At 39.4% G+C, this 19,357-nt stretch overlaps 2 protein-coding genes across 9 annotated transcripts in view; one reads left to right on the forward strand and one right to left on the reverse strand.

The window, feature by feature from the left end:
• Positions 1–19,357, forward strand: part of Cad99C (cadherin 99C) — a 97,915-nt gene that overhangs the window by 38,604 nt on the left and 39,954 nt on the right. For both annotated transcript variants that reach the window (XM_086902472.1, XM_086902473.1), the window contains exon 2: positions 16,886–16,967. In XM_086902472.1, the coding sequence (XP_086758598.1) occupies positions 16,886–16,967 (82 nt within the window). The remainder of the gene's footprint in view (positions 1–16,885; positions 16,968–19,357) is intronic.
• LOC105734954 (uncharacterized protein C15orf61) overlaps positions 1–19,357 on the reverse strand; it is a 76,613-nt gene that overhangs the window by 16,859 nt on the left and 40,397 nt on the right. For 4 of the 7 annotated variants that reach the window (XM_086902490.1, XM_086902497.1, XM_086902506.1 and 1 more), the window contains exon 2: positions 10,469–10,687. The gene's annotated coding sequence lies outside the window, so the exon portion shown is untranslated. Of the gene's footprint in view, positions 1–816; positions 923–10,468; positions 10,688–19,357 lie in introns of all 7 variants that reach the window. The other 3 variants (XM_086902509.1, XM_086902500.1, XM_086902493.1) reach the window with 1 other exon arrangement.

Raw genomic sequence — 19,357 nt, forward strand, 5'->3', positions numbered from 1 at the left:
AAGATGCCTTAACTTATCCATCCAGTGATATTGGAACGGCCAATGGATCGTGAAACAAGGACAGCGAATCGCGATTTTTCATTTAGATTCATCGGAAGATTGATGGATTCTCTCTGTTCGAACGGAAGAAAAAAAAAAAACGGAATAACGATTTATCATGCTCGAGACACCATAAAAATATTGTTATCGTAGAATTCCAGTATCGATTTTTCCGTAACAACTTCGAGATAGAAGGTTGGTCGAGGGAACAACACGGGCCAACGGTTTTCGCACGAAGGCGAGGTCATTCGTATTTATATTTGGAGAAGCTTAACCAATTAAGATAACAAGAGTTCCTAGAACGTTATTATATTATACGTGTATCTACCAATGTAAGTATACGTGTAATAATAAAATATAGGCGACTATACGACGACATATAAGAGTTAACATTTTATAGAGATATGTATGTGTGTATATTTATGTCCCATTCCCGAGGAGCTTGGAAGTTTCGCCACACGAATTTATACCCTCTGTGTGGAACAGGGGTAATAAATATGCGCGTGCGAAAACGAGAAAACGACTCGTTAAACTAGTTTCTAGAAATTCGTATCAGTCGAGAAAATGTAGTGCATCCGTGTTCGAGCGATGGAAATCGAGACGCTTCCTTGCTCGATGACAGTGGTTCACCGACCCTTCGAACCTTTATATATAAGCGAGAACTTCTCTAAAAAAACATGCCCTCTCCCTTCCCTTCCTTCCTCCCCTGTCCCTCATTCAAGGCCAGCCACCTCGTATTTGCATTGTATTTTAGAATCTGCGTATTTATGCGTTTACCGTTCTCGACTCTCCTCGATCTCTTGTTGCCGTTTTCACGCTTCGCCGACGGGCGAAACACGCCAAGTGTTTAGGCCACGAGTTTGGCCGAAACGTGTTTACTTATCTGTAGGGAAAAAAAGAAGAAAAAAAATTAGAAGAGCGTCGACGACAGGGAGAAGGATTATTTTTAAAGAATTTTTCCTCGATTTCTCGAGCAATTTCGAAAGAAAATTCACGGGAACGCGTGTAATACGCGTGTTCGCAGGAAACGTTTTTATAACGGCGATTCAAATGAACGGCGTTATAAATGAAAGAAACATCAAGATTACAGGTATCATATATATATATATATATATATATATATATATATATATATGACCAGCAGTAAAGTACACTTTTATGCCCATTAGAAAGGGGAAACTTGGCGTTTTCTTCCTTCGCTGAAGAAAACTGAGATACGAGAAAAACGAATCTTTCGAGGGGGATGAGCAAAAGCGAACCTCTTAATTGTCCAAGTTTTTTTTACCTTTACAGTTGTCCGACTAGCTCCATCGATTTCGCTCGAAGAGAATTATTTTTGGAAGAAATTCGAATGCGAGGCGAGACGGTTTTTTGTTATATAGAAGATTTATCTCCACGTTTCACGGGAATGCAAATGAAGAAACTCGGGAGAGAGAGAAAGTATGGAGTTGGCATTTAAAAAAAAAATGGATGCCGAACAAGCGGATTTCTGGCAAAAAGGTGAACGAGTTTTTGGATGGCAACGAATAATAATAATAAAAGCGAATGGTACATAATTGCAGATACATAATCGATTTCAACGTATGGAATATTTAAGAAAAAAAGTTAATTCGCATTTGCATGCAAATTTTCCACAGGGTTGTCGCCTCCTCTCTCTTTCGACCTTGTTTCGATCACGCAGCCATTGCAATGCTCAATTGAAAAAAAGCGAAGTGGGAAGAAGAAAAAAATCAATTTTATCACGAAACGAAAATCTTGTCGAGTTGTTCGAGATTTGCTCGAAAAAGGATCAAATGTCCAAAGGAGGAAAATTTTTCGTCTCGTAAAAAGGGATGGCTTTCCACGCGATTGGAACGAATCTCATTTGATCGACTCGAACTCGCCGCGGAAATATCATTAAAACCGAACAACTTTACGATCTTTTCCGATCTTCTTTCAGAAACCTTTACACGCATTTTTGATCACGCGTCGAATAAAGAAACTCTTCTCTCGCTCGAGATCTTTATCTCTTCGTTCCGTTCGACCTCTTTGCTCGTTCAATTTCGCAACACTCCTATTTTGGATTTTGTATCGCGAGGACGAAGAAGCGGATACTATTTTTCCGCTTCCACTTCGAATTTTTCGAAAAGAGACGTGAGCGTTTTGAAAAAAGAAGAAATTTCACGGAATCGGTTTGTCCTTTCCTTTGTCCGCATCCTTTGTCCACCGTTGGACGAGTCGAAGAAGACCAGCAGTGTCTCTCGAAAAGAAAGAGAAACGGGAAGAATAGAACGCACCTTTCCCTCGTCACTACAACTTTTAAAGGCGTCCGCTACGTGGAAGAACGTGGTGGTTTTTATATTTTAGAGTTTCACCGAACTTGTCGAACACAAATTTACTCATCGATCCAACGGATTCTCTTCCCATCTTAACGCTAACGCGGATTCATTCTCGAACGCATTCACACTTCAATATTCTCGAAACAGAAAAAAAGATAAAAGAGAAAGAACATACTATCGTCGCACAATGCGAATCGTACGCATGCCTTTATTTATGAGGCAAAGTTCGCATAAATAAAGTTATATATATATATATATTCTCGCGTCTGAGTCGGATTTTTGTCGAGCGATTACTCTGACTCATCGTTGTCGAACTTTCTCGGTGCACCTGAACGATTATCGTCTTCCAAATTAAAATTTCCGGTTTTAAATCTTTACTACCACTTTTTGTATGTTCCGTAAGATACAGCGTTCTCTCCAAGTGCCGCGCAAGCCATTTCAGTAGCTTCAACAGCCGATTTCCTAAGCTGGAACGCAAAAAGTAAGCAATGACGCGAACGATGCTTCTCGCACGCCACATCGTTCGAAATCGTTGCACGGGACTGGAAACTCTTACAGCGCTCGTCACGCCTCTTCTTAAAAACGGAAAAACGCTCTTTCAGATGGCGCCACGAACGCGAAATAATTCGAATTCGGTCAGAAGTTACGATCGTAGATAAAAAAGAGGAAAGAACTTATTTGCACACCTAAAATGTTTATAATTCGTTAATTAAGCCTTATCGGACATGTATGTATATAAACTTTTTTCATCTTTTTGATGTCTAGAATCCTCCAAAGATATCTCACATTTATATATATACATATATATCATCATTTGGCGAGGACTTGGTGGTGGCGCATAAATCGTACCGCTCCTCATCTCGCACGGATCCCTTCCCGCTAGAGGGATAGAAATCAATTCTAGGAACGAGGGAAAGAAATGGTGCATGGTAACAGGGGGCCGCCTCGCTTCTTTCTTTTTTAAATACCTGCCGGCTTATCAGCGTAAGGCGATTCGTAAGGCGGGGAGGAGATCTTCGAAGGCGATCGGTGTCGGATCGGTGTTGATTTATCGATCGCCGTAAGCGCGAGCCGGCCGAGAAAAGGGTCGAAGTTACGATCGAAGCGTGAATTACGAGAATTCCAGGGACGAGGACGCGTCTTCCGCGTGCTCTCCACTTCGATGCGCCCTTGGCCTCGCGCGTTCGAAACGATAGATGGAGAGATCGGGAGAGGAATGGTAAATGGGCGAATGAACCGTGGGCGATCGACGTTCGCTCGATTGGCGCAGGTGCAAACCGTGATGGTAGCGGTAGAGAGAGAGTCTTGCACACGCTCCACGCGTCACGGCTCGTAACCGGAAGTTGGCATACATCGCCTCCGGTATCATCCATCTTATCGAGCTGTTAAAGCGACGAAGGAACTTTGCCGATCTCGATTTTTTCCGAGTATCGATGCAATTTCCATCCGATATTCAAATTTTAAACTAAATCTTTGGAAATCTTTTTGAAAAATGTATAGAGCTGTCTTGTACTAAAACAAACCAGTTACATAAGCGCACATTTTTCAGAGAATTTTCCAGAAAAATCCTAAAAACTATTCGATCAGGAAGTTGCTTCCTGTACGTGGATGCAACGTTCTCTCGGAACGGAACAAGAGACTCGCTCTCTTCCGCGTCTCAAAAGTCTCGAGAGCACGCTATCGAGGAAGAACGACGGTTGAACACGCGAGTAGGGGAAGGCAATACGGGCCGTTGAGCACCGTTTCAAGGAAAGATTCCGCGACACGAGGCGAGGGGAGGGGAGTTGAGTTGGCCGGCGGCTAAATTCAAGGTTCGCAGCACACTCACGCCACTTGCAAAAGGGAGATTCCGGTGGGTTACGCGGGTGACTCGATTCCGTGGGCGTATTGGGTGCCCCACTGACTCTCTAACCTCGCGCATCGCGGCTAACGAGGCCCCTCAGCCTCTTCTACGCCTATGCGTAGTCACGCACGTACGCGCGTGCGCGTGTGTACGCGTACACGGCCTCTTGCTCGATCAAGTATCGAGTAGTATTCATCGCGTCGCAGTTAAAAAAATTGTTCGAGGTTAAACACGATCGAGGGACAAGATCAAAGGAAGGGCGCCGCTGAATCGAGCGAACGAATAATCTTTCTCGAATTAACTGTTTTTCTGCTGATCTCTGTCTTCTTCGATCCGATATTTCCATCTTAAATTTAAATTTAATGCCGCTCGAAGGAAGAGTACGTCCAAAAATTTCGAATAAACTTACTTTGTCGAATAACATTTGTTCCAGTTGGTTATTATAGTCGATCCGCTTCTCGTATAAATCTCGTTTGGCAATTACAATTATTTCCAATTGTTATTACGTTTTGAACGAGATTCTAAATTCATTGGATATGAATGTTTGGATCGAAGGATTAAAATTTGATTAATTTTGGATCAAATTGAATGGAAATAGGATTGAATAAAGAGATGTTCTTCTAGTTGGCATCTCGAATAAAGTTACTTATTAAAATGCTCGAATTAAATTCATTCCAATAGCTATTATAATCGATCCGCTTCTCATATAATCTCTCCATCACGATTATTTCCAATTATTAGCTTATTATCAGTTTCGAGCGACAAATTATCGAAGTGATTTACACATCGTCCATCGACTCCGGAACTACGGATCGTTTGCGCGCGTCTCTAGACACAATCGTTACATTTTTTCCTTTTTTTTCCCTAGATAGATGATTATCTACGACGCGTTCGAGTTTCGAGTGAAACGAGCGCGGTGTATGAATATTAACGAGAGGAGCTCGCTGTTTCCAAGTCGTTCGTTCGATATGCCTCCTCGCCTATTAATCTCCCAGCCGGGCTTCCACTTTTTGACCCGAGTTTGACAAACACGCGAGACCGAGGCGAGAACAATGAGAGGGTGATTATGAGGACGTGAAAGGTGTGTTTACCATACACGCTGCAGGTAACTGGAACAGTATTCTCAACTCGTTCGAGCTCGCCACTTTTTGCACAATTATTATTATCCCGCTCTATTTTTCTTTCTCTTCTTGCCAAAGCGGCAAAAGAATTTGACTCGATCGCGCTTTTTTCAAATCTCTCGACGAAAATTTTCCAAATCGGTCGATTATCGCTTCCTCTCTCTTTTCAAGCGACGTCGATCGACAAGAATTGACTGTGACTCGAAGAGAATTAGAATTGAAAAAATAGTGGATCGGAAGAAAAGTGGCGAGAAACGAGTGTTTCGATCGAGTTTGATTACCCACCTGTTAAGCAGGGAAGAAGAAAAAAGCTCTTTTCTTATGTGCTACACCTGTCTCGACTGTGCAACGCTAATCGCGCTTCTCGATTTTCGCAACGCGAGATTTTTAGCAACGTTTAAAGACGAAATAGCCTCGTTCGAGACGAGTGCAACTCGGGTGTCGTCACTCGGACGGTACTTGTTTTACTTTCATCACGCTCTTGAATATTATTAGCCTCCTCCGTGACGATGAGTTTCTTCTTTTTTGCAACGCGTTGCGAATTCGTCGCGAATTATTACTTAATCGTAAATACTTAATTTGCTTTGGTGGAAAGAGTAAAAAATAAATGATAATTGCGAAAAGTGGAGAGCGGTATTATTAGGTTGAATATGTAAATTGCAAGCGAATCTTGGGAATATTAATTATTGTTATTATTACGTACGTTAATTAAGATTGTCGAGTGTATATAATTTGCATAAAGAGCATTTTCTCGATTCTTATCGGTGTATGTTATTGGTGTATGAGATAAGGTTTCGCGTATCGTTAAGATCGAGATCGATGTTGCAACATTTTTTTTTTTTGGTTTTTGTTTTGAGGTAATTTTAATATCGTGTCGTTGATAGCCACGTACGTGGATTCCCCGTTAATTTGCGCCGTGTCACAAATATGAAAGGAAAAGAGATTTTAATTTATAATAAGGGAAAAATAAAATTCAGGAAGGGAAAAAAATGAAGAAAAGTTAATAAGTGCGATAACGAGGTTATTAAGATACTTCCAGTATGCGTTTCGTTCAGAATGGAAACAAAAAGCGAATGAGAAACGCGAAACAATTCCAAACCGTGGAAACTAATCTTTCGAGTTGTGCATCTGGATGCATTGTGATTCAAAATTTCATGGTTATTCCACTTTCAAAAATTAAATCTTTCACCTTGCATTTATTATTCAATATAATTTTAATACGTAGATAAAAAGCGAATGAAAAATGATTCACAATTCTGATCTTTCAAATTATACACTGTGATTCAAAATTTATATAGATTCCACTTTCAAAATCCTTCATCTTGCACGGTATTCAATATAATTTTAATACAAGATTCGTCAAATCCATTAGAACATAGATAAAAAGCGAATGAAAAATGCACAATCTTTCTGATCTTTCAAATTATGCATACAGATGCACTGGAATTCAAAATTTAATAGATAGATTCCACAAAAATTAAATTTTTCACCTTGCATCGTATTAAAGATTCGCCATTCGTTCGAGATAAAAAGCGAATGAAAAATGCACAATTCTAACACGCGAAAATTAATTTTTCGAATTTTGCATCTGGATGCATTGTAATTCAAAATTTCATAGATATTCCACTTTCAAAAATTAAATATTTCACCTTGCATCGCATTAAATATAATTTTAATACAAGACTCGCCAAATCCATTCATTCGAGATAAAGCACAATTCTAATTCCATGGAAACTAATTATGCATTGTAAAATTTCACTACTCTACCTTTCATCTCACATCTTGTATCAAATACAACTTTAACCTAACCAAACTTTCACCAAATCCATTCACCTGTCTATCCAGAAATATTTCTCGTCTTTACGTCATCACTTTTTGCTCGAAACAACTCCCCCCCTCCCCCAAGACCGTTTTTCAACCGCCATCTCCGAAAAAGTTCCGTTACGCTCGAGCTACGCGCCCACCTAAACAAGATGGAAGAAAACCTTCCGTCGGTAATCGATAGCCAGGAAACAAAAGCGTAACGTAAACTCCTGTTCGCTTATCACAAACAGGCGTAAATCTGCTCGAAGCAAGGAAGAGAGAGGAAAAAAAAAAAAAAAAATACTCCATCCGTGACAACTCTCCATCGATCGACCGATTCGACTATTCGAAATTAGCCTACGAGCGAATCCCTCGACTCGAACCATTTTTCTTCCTTCTCTCTCTCGCCCTTTCTCCCTCTATCTCTCGAGACGGAGAATATCGGACGTCTTCGTTGTCCGCAGGGAAAGAGGCTCGTACGTTACGATACCGTGCGACTGGGAACTTCTACTTCTTCTCGGTGAATTGCACTTACTCAGTTGGGAACAATAGGCACGTCCTCGATTACGCGCAGCCGACTCGAACGCTATTTTCATTTTAGCGGGCGCTAAGATATCGAGAGAGCCGGTCCGTCGGGCCTGGTAATTTTTATCGTTCACGGTGTACGCGCTCGTTCCACGGAAGAGTTGGTTACTTTTTTCCAATCGTTCTTCGGGAAGATCGTGCGTACGCACAACTTTGTTGACTTAATCGAACGAAATTAATTTTAAACCACGAACGTCCGTGTTTGCACTCGTATTTGTATTTGAGAATGTTACCAATCGAACAAAAGTCCCTAGAGTGTAATTACATTATATGCATATATTTACATTCAATTTTTATAGAATATTTTCAAAAATTAATTACTTGAACATAACACTGTTCAATAAAAATAAAAAAGTTTCATAACCTATAACCATAATCTTTCATTGTTTATTAATATCGTTTTTTTATTGCTCGAATATTAAACACCATATATTTTAAAAGTTAAAAATACTTATACCATAGGATAAACGTTTAATAAAAATATTTTATTTATCTCTGAGATTTAATTTGCCTTTTATTTAACGCGAATAAACGTATAATGATAATACAATGATAAAATGTAGAATAGCTGTACGGAGATATTCGAATGCAAAGGATAAAATTTGCGACGATGAAATCATTATCGAGCGGAATTGTGATAGAAGAAGAAGAAGAAAAAAGAAAGTAAGAATAGTTTATCTCGGCGGGTGTCGCTCCACGTTTGAACGATTCGTGCACGTGGCTCGTGACAGCGTGGTGGCCATGATCCGATTATCCACCGCCGTTATGAACGCTTCGCGTTGCTGCAACTTGTCATTCGTCGCTCGCAATCTTCACGATGGATGGATTTCCACGTTGCCTTCGATCACCTCGCTCTTCACTGATTTCTCTGAATTTTCTTCCAACCTCTCGTTCGACTCTCTCTCTCGTCGAATAATCAACGATCAAAGAGTCGTCGTGGCTCGATTAAATTGAGTTACAGAAAAAGAGAAAGATATTGCGTTCTTACGTTCAAACGACGTTCTTCGAAATCGATTCGTGATTTAATATCGTTTAAGATCGGAGGCACAGGTTTGGACACATTTCCGTCCATTTTAATAGTCGATTATCTTTCCAACGATTTTACTTCTTCTTTATGATCGAGGGGAGAGATCGAGTCTTCGTGCAGAAGATCAAAATTGAGGAAATGAAAATTAATTTTCGTAATCTTTCGATGAAATTACAAATAAGGAAACTCGAGTATCTCTTAGAATTGATTAAACTGAAAGTAACGTCGTTAAGAAATTCATCCCTGGAATTGATTATTAATAACAAAATAATCTATAAAGAATTATTTTGATCTGTCGAAATACAAAAAAAAAAAAAAATTAATTGGTTGAAATAAAGTTTCGAACAAAGTTCGTTAAACTTTAAATTATTTTTAAATTATTCAAACTATATATTTACATTTAATATATCGAAGTAATATTTATACAGAATTATCTCGATCTATCGGAATAGAAAAATTAATTAATTAGAATTAAACTTTCGAACAAAGTTTATTAAACTTTACTTTAAAACATTTGTACACTACCTTCGATACTGTAGTTAAATTACTCAAGTTGTATATACTTTATCGAAATAAATATTTACAAAGAATTAATTAATTAAACTTTCGAATAAAGTTCATTAAACATTATTTTAAATTATTCAAGCTATATATTCGAAATAAGTATCCGTAAATAATTATTTTGATCGGAAAAAATTAATAATAAATCATCGAAATAAAAGTTAAAGTTGATTAAATTCGATTTGCCCGAAGTCGAAGTCTTTATCCTTTAACTTCGATCCACAATGTCCCCCAACCCCGTGATTTCACTTTTGTCACGACCCATAATGTCTTCCGCTCGTATGAATCCGCGCGTATCCCTCGCAAAACCGAGCCACGACCAAGCCTCGAAAGGTATTTGTCTCGCCCATTATCGTTCCCCAGCCCGTGCAATTCCGTTATCCGTCTTCCGTCCACTTTCCACCGGTCCGTAACATCACGTCCACGGTTTCTTCCCCGATGATCCACCAAGAATTCGAAATTACCTTTTTCCATTCTTTTCGAACGATATCCGGCCGAGATTGTCCACCGAAGAGATCGACGTCTCTTTTTCCATCCGTGACGATGGATGGTTCGCGTCGAATCCTTCTTTCCTTTCAAAATTAAAATGTCAAACATGATACGCGCGATCGATCGATGTCGACGCAAGATAGATAGATTCTTTGTCTTGTAATTTTATAGTAAAAAGAGGATTTCTTTTTTTTTTTGTAATCGTAGAGCAAATTGAAATCTATATATTTTTCAAAGATCGAGAAGGGAACGAGAATGACAATATTCAATGGAACGATTTCATCGAGAAAATTCTTCGTGGAAGAAAGAAATAGAAGGGAAACAAGTAATACGTAACAAGTGGTTTAAATAATTGAATTCTGACAATTTTGAATCGTAAAACGTCTTGGAAAATAATAGAAATTGATTTTAATTTTAACTTTCCCGCCAAAAGTTTGGCGCGTTCGTAAACGCAACTGTTTAATACTCGCCTAACTGTTTGTCAAAAGAAGTGTATCCGATGGAGAGAGAAAAAAAAGAGAGAGAGAGAGAGAATCTCTAGGAGTAGATTTCTTCTCCTCTAACGTCGTTTCCATAATTCAGCGCAAGAGAGAAAGAAAAAATTCGCAGCTGTTTGGGGCAATTTGTCGGCGTAATGGCGGAAGCAGGTGGTAATGCGACAGTGGACTAAGCAGAAACGTACGGTATTATTGCGATCAACGCCGAACACGGATGCATCGTCAGGATCCTCTTGCCCCTCCGCCACCCCTCGTGCAATCAGGCCGACCGCCAGAGTCAGCTCGGTAAATCATATTCAGATTCAGTTGTCGGTCTCCGTAAACCGACCGGCACGAGTTCACGAGGTTGTGTACACCGATGTCGCCCAGTTGTCTTCCTTTCCACGCTTGTTTCCAGCCAGCATCTGAAAAATCAACGGCGACCGTGAGATTTATCACAGTGGTAAAAAATAAATTTAAATAAAATTTATCGCAATAAGTTGGCGATAATTTTTGCTTAATTTTTTGGGATCGAGCGATACTTTTTCGAGTGGAAGGCTGGACAGAAAATTCTACTTCTTAATTAGCAATCAAAGCGAGCAGATATTTTTTCATTCAGACACGCTAAAAGCATCGAGATTGATCGAATCGTTGTTATATCGATTACTACGTTGCAACTACGGTGCGGAATAAAATGAAGAGAGGGAAAAAAAATCGTAGAGTTGGTACGCATCGAGGAACGAGAGCCCTTTCCAACCGATCCTTTCGCCCTCTTTTCCTTATGATTTATTTCGCAAGTATCACCGTTCTATTGCACGAGAATAACCGGACCAATTACCGGAGATATTCCAGCTTCGTACGAGGAACGGCTCGAGAAAGTTTCGACCCGATTTTAGCGAGCATTGATAAATCGAGTTGCGTAATATTCCGTGGCGGAGCAACCAATAACGATTCATTACGGAGAGAGAGAGAAAGAAAATGGCCTCGCTTTGTCGAGCTGGACTCAAATTGAACGTCGTAGTTTTCCTTCGAACACCGCTACTTTTTGCTTTTTGCTCGATGTTGGCCCCCCTCCCTTCCGTGAAATTAATGCTCTCAGCTCTAATCGACTCTAATTGCGAGAAATTTTTACTTTACGTTTTCTCTCTCTCCCTTTCGGATGCGCGTAATACGTTTTTTTTTTACAACGAACAAACGTTATTTCTTGTCTCGATAATATACCGTTTCGCGGCAATCAGCCAGAGTTAGCGATATTTATCGATTTTTTTTCGTCATCTATCGTCAATACAGTGAATTCTTATAACGTGAAATAATAAGATATAAGAATCACCCGATTCAAGAATTGAATCTATCTTTTAGTTTAGATTCGTCTTTTTATACGAGAAAAATATTACGAGCACGATTTCGCATCAATCACGCTTTTATATACGGTGAATCTACCGTATTACGAATGGATTCCGTGGAAAATTTAATAGTCGAAGTTATTTCGCCAATATCGTTCGAAACGTAACAATGATCGGAAATAATTGCAATACCAAACGAGGTTATACGAAAAGTGGATCAATTATAGCTACGAATTAAACGTTATTCGAGCATTTCAATAAGCAAAATCACTCGAAAAGTAACTTTATTCGAAATTTTTAACTCGGTTACCTTTTTTACCTTCTTCGTATCATACTTCAGCCGCGAAATGATATTCGTAATAACAGCCATCAGTATAGGAACAATTGGATCGGACATCGCGGAAATCGAATGCGGCCAAGTTTTACAACGAGAAGGTTACAACGATGCGATTACCAAACGCGATCGCGTAAAGCGGTGTAACGGCCCTCTCTAACGTACACACAACCGGACGAGACTGTGCGTAATACGCATGCGCGAGTCTGTTACGCATGCACCTGCTCCTCGACGCGCTCTCGTTGGAAGCTTCTTCCTTCTCCTCGTCCTCCTTTTCTTCTCTTCTTCTTCTTCTTCCGTTTCGAATACATTTGTTGCGAGGAACGATCGGTCGGATAAACGTCGGCCAACGTTGTGGCAGCTCGTGCGTTGTCCGGGGTTAGCGTGGAAGGCGGTGGCTGTGAATCAAGGGAGGCCAGCCTCCGCTTATCGCTCTGCGAATACATTATTGCGCGCCACCGTCGTATCTAACCTATCCCTCCTCCCCACCACAACCACCTTCTCTCGCCAACCGCTCGCCGCTCGTTCCATTCGTTAAAACGAAGCTGCCAGTTAATAAACCGTGTCGGGGGAAGGAGGCATTATTTTCCATCCCCTTCACTTCGTCGCTTCGCGCAAACGTCTTTCCGGGTAACGTTAACGGACCAAGTTTTTTTCGCAGAGAAAGTTTTCCAATTTTTTTCTTTTTTTTTCCAATCTACGCTCGATTCTGAATTCAAAATAGAAATTCTTTTTTTTTTTTTTCAAAGGGATTTCTGAGAGAAATCGTGAAATTATACGCGCGCGATATTTTAATGCATCGATCCAAATGTTGTGTACTCGATTCCCTCGATCTGAATTGCGATTATTATCTAAATTTCGCAGCCTGTGGACGAAATGGCCGATTCGAGAGAGAGAGATTCTCGTGGGGAAATCCTGTATAGGACACATTACCGAGGAAGAGAGGGTGGTAGTGATTATTTATCGCTCATTATGATACGGTTAGATGGTTGGCCTAGCTGGAATCGGCAGTCGCGATCGGGATAGCGATAAGATCGTGGCCACCGCCTACGATTTATTATAACCCACCCCGATCTCCCTCTTCCTTGTTCGAAGCCTCGAGGAGTAACGTTACGACTTACTTCAACTCGAATGAAATTGACGGGCGATCTTTCGAAACTACTTTCAAAAAAGAAAAATTATTTCGATCTACTTTTAAATCCTCTTTCAAATTTATCTATAAATAATAAATTATCGAAAAAAATTTAATTCATCGAGACTCATGAATTTATATTTAAATAAACCATTGAAATTAACGAAACAAGACAATAATATACGGATATAACTATTTCTTATCGTAGATAATTACCACGAATTTTATATTATGTTAATTTGATAAATTCTTTTTTCAATTTTCTATAATCCAATCTTAATTTTTGATTAAACTTTTTAATTAAAAAAAAAAGGGGAGAGGGAGCGGAATGTTTTTCTACAATCCTCAACTATTGCCATCAGAAATTGGTCTGAAGTTTGATCGATGAAATAATTATCTCTCGATATAAAAATATTTCCAATCGCTCACGAAGAGTTCACGAGTGAGAGAAGAATTGATCTTATGAATATATATATATATATACACACACATTCGTACTCGTTGTCTCGTGTCGAATTTCTGTCGAGTTTCCGTGCCAACATTTGACATTTCGGATCGACGTTGACCTTTTCCACTCGCATTCGCTTTTATTATACGATGGCTTTTGTTATTTCGCTTCTTTCTCGAACTCTTAAAAATGATCACATATATATATTTAATTGTACTCTTGTGATTAGTCAGCCAGAGAATACGAGGATGAGAAGAAACTTTATTAACAATGTCATCAAATGAATCATGTTACCAATCCTTCTTTTTTTTATCTTCTGTGCACAAATAAATCCATCGTTAAAAAAATTGTTCGTTGGCTCGTTCTGCAGAATGCTCGATTTCGCTTCCTGCTTAGACAATACTCGATCGTATTTTTCTCGATTAATAAGGCAGATAAGAACGAAGAAAGTGAAGTAATCGAGAAGAGTTGTGTGAAAACGTGTTATGAATGGAAGCGCGTAATCCGACTTTCGTGAGTTTCGTACGAGATGAGCGTTGAAACGTTTCATCGATTACGTTACACGTCCAATTATTCGATTTGTCGACCGATAAAGCGACGTTTTCTTTTTCTTTTTTTTTTAAACGTTCGATAAATGAGAGGCCATTTATTCGTAGCCGTTCGTATTCATAGCCGTTTAACTTATTGGAAAATTAACGAACTCGTGCGATTGGAAAAGCGAACGAAAAGAAATCGAAATTCAAGTTGGATTTTCTATTGGATGTTGGATAATAAAAAGTCTTCTTTCGAGACAATGTGAGACGGCAATAACTCGCCACCCACGCACGGAAGTGGCCGTGAAACTTGCTTCAAACACACTTTAACGTACATTCTTTAATAGGGAGAATCCGATGAAACTGATAGCGTTGAAACGGTTGAAGGTATGCGGTGGAGACAGGTTAAAGGCTGGGAATATGAGTATCAAGAATCTTTACACCTTGACACAATTGTCGAAATGGTCGTATTCACTTGCAGAAAAATAGTTCGCGATAAATAACGTTGGTGATGGTTTAGAATAGTTCACAATTTTTTAAATATTCAGAATTCTGCAAATGAATAATCTTTTCATCAGACTGTAAAGAAAAATAATTCACGATACAAAAAAAATTTTATTTTCCAATTGAATCTAGATGACATATTCTTTCGAAGATAAGATAAAATATATGTACAATTCTCGAAATATTCAAAATCCTCGTAATGAAGATGACTGAAAGAATAACATTCGTAAAATGTATTGATGACAGAGAAGAAACTGAGAAAAATAAGGAATCTCCAGTTAATTAGTGGAATTTCTCAAAACGATTGGCTTCCATTACTTTCGACCGTCATTCCTACGATCTCAAGATAAACAACAGAGACACAGTTACGTTTCACGAGTCACAGACGCTCGAACCTTTTATCTTTTTACGTCCTTCCTTCGTTTTCCCCGATCTCTTTCACCCACCCAGCAATACCCCCAGTTAACCAGATACTTTCCATGTTATCGGTTGGCGCACGTCCAATCGTTGTCTCGAAACGAAAACTCCGAGCATGCGCCATAATCCCGAAGAATTGCATCGTTAAAATCGGTGAGGATGCTAGGAGGGATTGATGAACGAGGCAGGGTATGATTTAGTAGCGCATAAACATTACCGCGAGCGTGTTATTAACATCATGCGAATACGCAGCGAGGGAACGAGCGAACCGTGATAAAAAGTTGAGAGGAGTTGTGCGTTCGTTCCGGGCCAACTTGCTCTATCCCCTTCATTTTTCATTTAATGCTCGATGAACATACAGGATTTTATTATCTGCGCGCACTTTCGTCGAATTCACTCACTTTTTTTCCCCGATTAAAATTCAACGACGCCTGTACACGTATAATTATAACAGTAATAAACGTTACACGGATCGATTACGTCTAATTATAATGTTTCAATTACCTGGGAATAATATTTGGACGGAACCAAGCTCGTAATATGATCGTTCCAAGTATTCGTAGAAAGAACATTCGTAAAAAGTATTAACATTTTTTCACGTAACTCAATCACTCTCGACACACGAAGAAAAATTCACACGGAACAAACGAACGTTGTCGCGTTAAAATTCTCAAGAAACGTTAATTACTTTAGGAAAAAGCGATAAATCATGCCTTCCCAATCCAACGAACATGTAAATTATACGTTAATTCTCGGCTGTCGATTGCATCGCAAGACCAACGTGATAATGCAACCATAAGACGACTCGATAAACACGTTAGTATACTTAAATCATCTCAAAGAGAGATGAAAATTAAAAATTCCACAGAATCGCGTACGTGGATCAAGGAAAAGGGAGAAAAGAAGAAAATACACGTGGTCGGCCATTGCGAACGAAGCTCGGCCGGGAGATGGCGCAGTTACGCGCGGGCCGACGAGAACGCGCACGCGTCCAAGAGATGAGAAACGCCTCGAATATGATCGGACGAAGATCACACGGTGTCGATAACATTGTTCCCTCTCGTTCCATCACTTTTACCCGTTTGTCTCGCAAGGCAATCTTATTCCGTGGCGAGCCGCGTTAACATAGATCCTCGCGCTAGATTCCTCCCCCAACTCCTCGTGAAATCCTCCTCGTTATAGCTCGTTAAATATTCTTGGCGCGTTCCCGTGTGGGAAATCTGTACATCTACTAGTCACGGCGCGAAAACACTTATGGGTTTTTAAAGCGGGACCATAATCGTTGCATCGGAGAAAAATAATTCGTGGGCGAGGCTGCAATTACAATGTAGGCTTCTTGTTTTTCTTCTTCCTCTTCTTCCACTCGATAAACTCCTTCCTTCGTTTCGATTCTTAGTTCTCCCTCCCTTTTGTTTGGATAATAATACGCGTTTTACGATAATGCTCTCCCACCATCGTTTGGAATTTAATTGCCTCCTCTTCTCTCTCTCGTTTATCTCGTCGCGATTGCGTGATTCTAATGTAATTTCACGAGGAAGAAAGAGAATTTCAAGCGTTTCGAAATTGGAAAATGAATGTGGAGAAGAAAAATTGCGCGTATATGAAATAATCGTTGGGATCATTTTTCGTTCCCTATACGTCTCGTATCGTTGTTAGTCAACTGTCATGCGCACACAATATGCGCACGCGATATTATCGCAACCGTGGCAAAGATACTTCTACTTTATCCACCGCTGATTCAACGTGTGATTTAACTATCCTTGGCGTGCAATGCCATTATAAACGAGGCAATTTCGAGGGATTTCGGTAATGCACCGTGCATCGAATAATTCAGGGCGCCGTTAATGCGCCATTATATCGACATCGAAGATTTACATCGACGCTCATTTCGTTCTCTCCTTTTTCTTTCCAGGCAAGGACAGCGTGGATTTTTGCGTGGATTTGCCGCCTGCTGTGCGTGTCCTTGTGCTTTCACAACGTGTCCTCGAAAGCTGGTAAGCACCGATTTTTATCGATCTCTTCGCTCATCGAAACATATAAAATTCACGGTTTCACCGATAATAATTCTCGAATAATAATAATTTTCATTCGATCCGTGGCGTAAAGAGTAAAAAGGAGAAAAGTAAAAAAAAAAAAAAGAAAGAAAGAAAGAAAAATGAAAAAAAAGAGGGGAAAGGAAAAAATACGGAAAGTAAATGTTAGAATCGTTCCCCTCGTGTATAAATCTATCTTAGCTGATTGCCAATTACGTCAAGTAGATGTTTATTCGCGGTTTATCGTCGGGCTTATTCGTGGACGTCCGGGATTGACGGCACGCGCAGAGATATTGCCTGTTGCGCGCCATTCCGCTCGATCCACGAGCACGGTGACAGATTGTATAACAAGCTTGTCCTCTCCTCTACGCTAAAGTACCCTACGTACTTTAACTTAACCCTTTAACCCTTAATTACCTATGGCTAACGCGCAAGTTTTTAACGCGTTTTATTGCAGCGTGGCTCGCTTGTCGGAAACGTAGCGCCAAACGATGCTACGCCAGCTATTAATTTTCCCGCCATCCGTTTAATCTCAACTTTTCTGGGCAGGGAAACGGGGGAAGGAGAGAGGAAGGGAGGGTGAATTTATCGGGATTAGAAAAGGTTAATTGTTTTTTTCATCCTTTGATTTTTCATTTCACACGGGTCACAAAGGTTAAATTAGATCCGTTTAATTTCATCATTAAAATTGATGCTCACATATTTGGAAAGTTGAGTTGTTTCAATTGTTTCAATTGTTTGTTAATAATAATAATTCATCAAAATTATTAGAAACAGATTATTTTTATTTTTTTTTTATTTTAATTTTTCGTTGTCACAGGTTAAATTAGATCCATTTGATTTGATCACAATTACGTATTTGGAAAATTCGGGTTGTTTTAATTTATCAATAACAACAACGACGATCAAAAATTATTAGAAAGAGATTCATTATCACGGGTTATGTTAGATCTACTGATTCGTATTTAGAATTTCACCAAAATTGAGCCTCGGTTGTCACACACTTGCATACTTGAACGTAAATTGTTGATAACAGTTCGAAACTTGAACTATAGATTTCCTATTAAATGACCAGCAGTGTAACGAGAATCAAAGTTAAACTACTTTGATTAGAGGTAGATACTTTGAATAGACGGGAACGCCATTCCGTGTTCCTAAACTCATCTTTGCAAATTGCAAGAGATCCTCGATTAACGGTCACGATTAAGTCTCGATCTTTCGAATAAAACAATTTCTACAATTACCTCGATCAACCTTCCTCCGAATCCAATCAAAATTCATCAGTAACAGAAAACAATGTTGAGATATAAAGCAAGAAAGGTGAGAAAAGGAATCCTTCCTAATTGGAAAAAGGGAGAGGAGGCGACAACTGTTGCATCCTTAACTCTCTCTCTCTCTCTAAATAAAGTCGAGCTGAGAAAGAGGATTGAAAACAGGAGACAACTCTTATCCTATCCTTCGCTACTTCGCCGAATTCGAGCGATCGAAACTCGAGATTAAACGCGTGCCTTCGAGGTAGAGGCTCACATTAAGTGGTTGCAATATTACCTTTATTATCTACGTGGAATTACACGGCGTAGAATATCGAATCGAGCGCGAGTTTCTTCGATTTTGATCTCTTCGTTAAGATGATTCGATAATTTTAACGATCGATTTCCGTAATTAAACCGAGTATCGTTGAATTCGTGGATCGAACGATCTCGCTTCACTCGTAGTTTTTATTTCGTGGTTTTTTCGTTCCGTTCGAATTTTTGTTTCGAGTGATTGGATGGATATGGTTTATATAACGAACGAGGGATATATTTGGTATTTTGAGAGAACTGTAAAAACATCCAGTTAATGGATATATATCGAGGGAAAGGTTATAAGCAAGATTAACGTTAACATTTCGCCGTACAATTATTCGAAATATCAAAGCCGTCACGATATTTCGTAACTATCCTATTTTCTTAAATCTCCATTAACCATCCATCGTCGACGAAAATCCTCTAGTCACAGATTCACTTCCTTTCCCTAATCTTCTTTTTATATATTTATTCCAACGATGCTTTCGGTCGAGCACTCAACCATTCGCCTCGATCCAGTCGACGAGATTGAAAAAGTAGCTTAAAAACTTGGAAAACTAAAGTCAGTTCGAGTAATTTGTTGAAAATTTTAATTCCAGTTTGCCATTACGATTACATTTTCCATTATTATTATTATTATCCTTCGAACTATTAAATTTTCCCCACCGACGCCACCGATTCCATTCCATATATACGACCGCTGAGCACGAAATGAAGTACAATCGGGTGTGTACCGGTTTTTCGAAAGAGCGTGTCCTCAATTTTTACCACACACTCCCCCGTTTC

Source organism: Apis florea, unplaced genomic scaffold (genome assembly GCF_048593485.1).
Source record: "Apis florea isolate Af1SG1 unplaced genomic scaffold, ASM4859348v1 contig_2272_pilon, whole genome shotgun sequence".
NCBI lineage: Eukaryota > Metazoa > Arthropoda > Insecta > Hymenoptera > Apidae > Apis > Apis florea.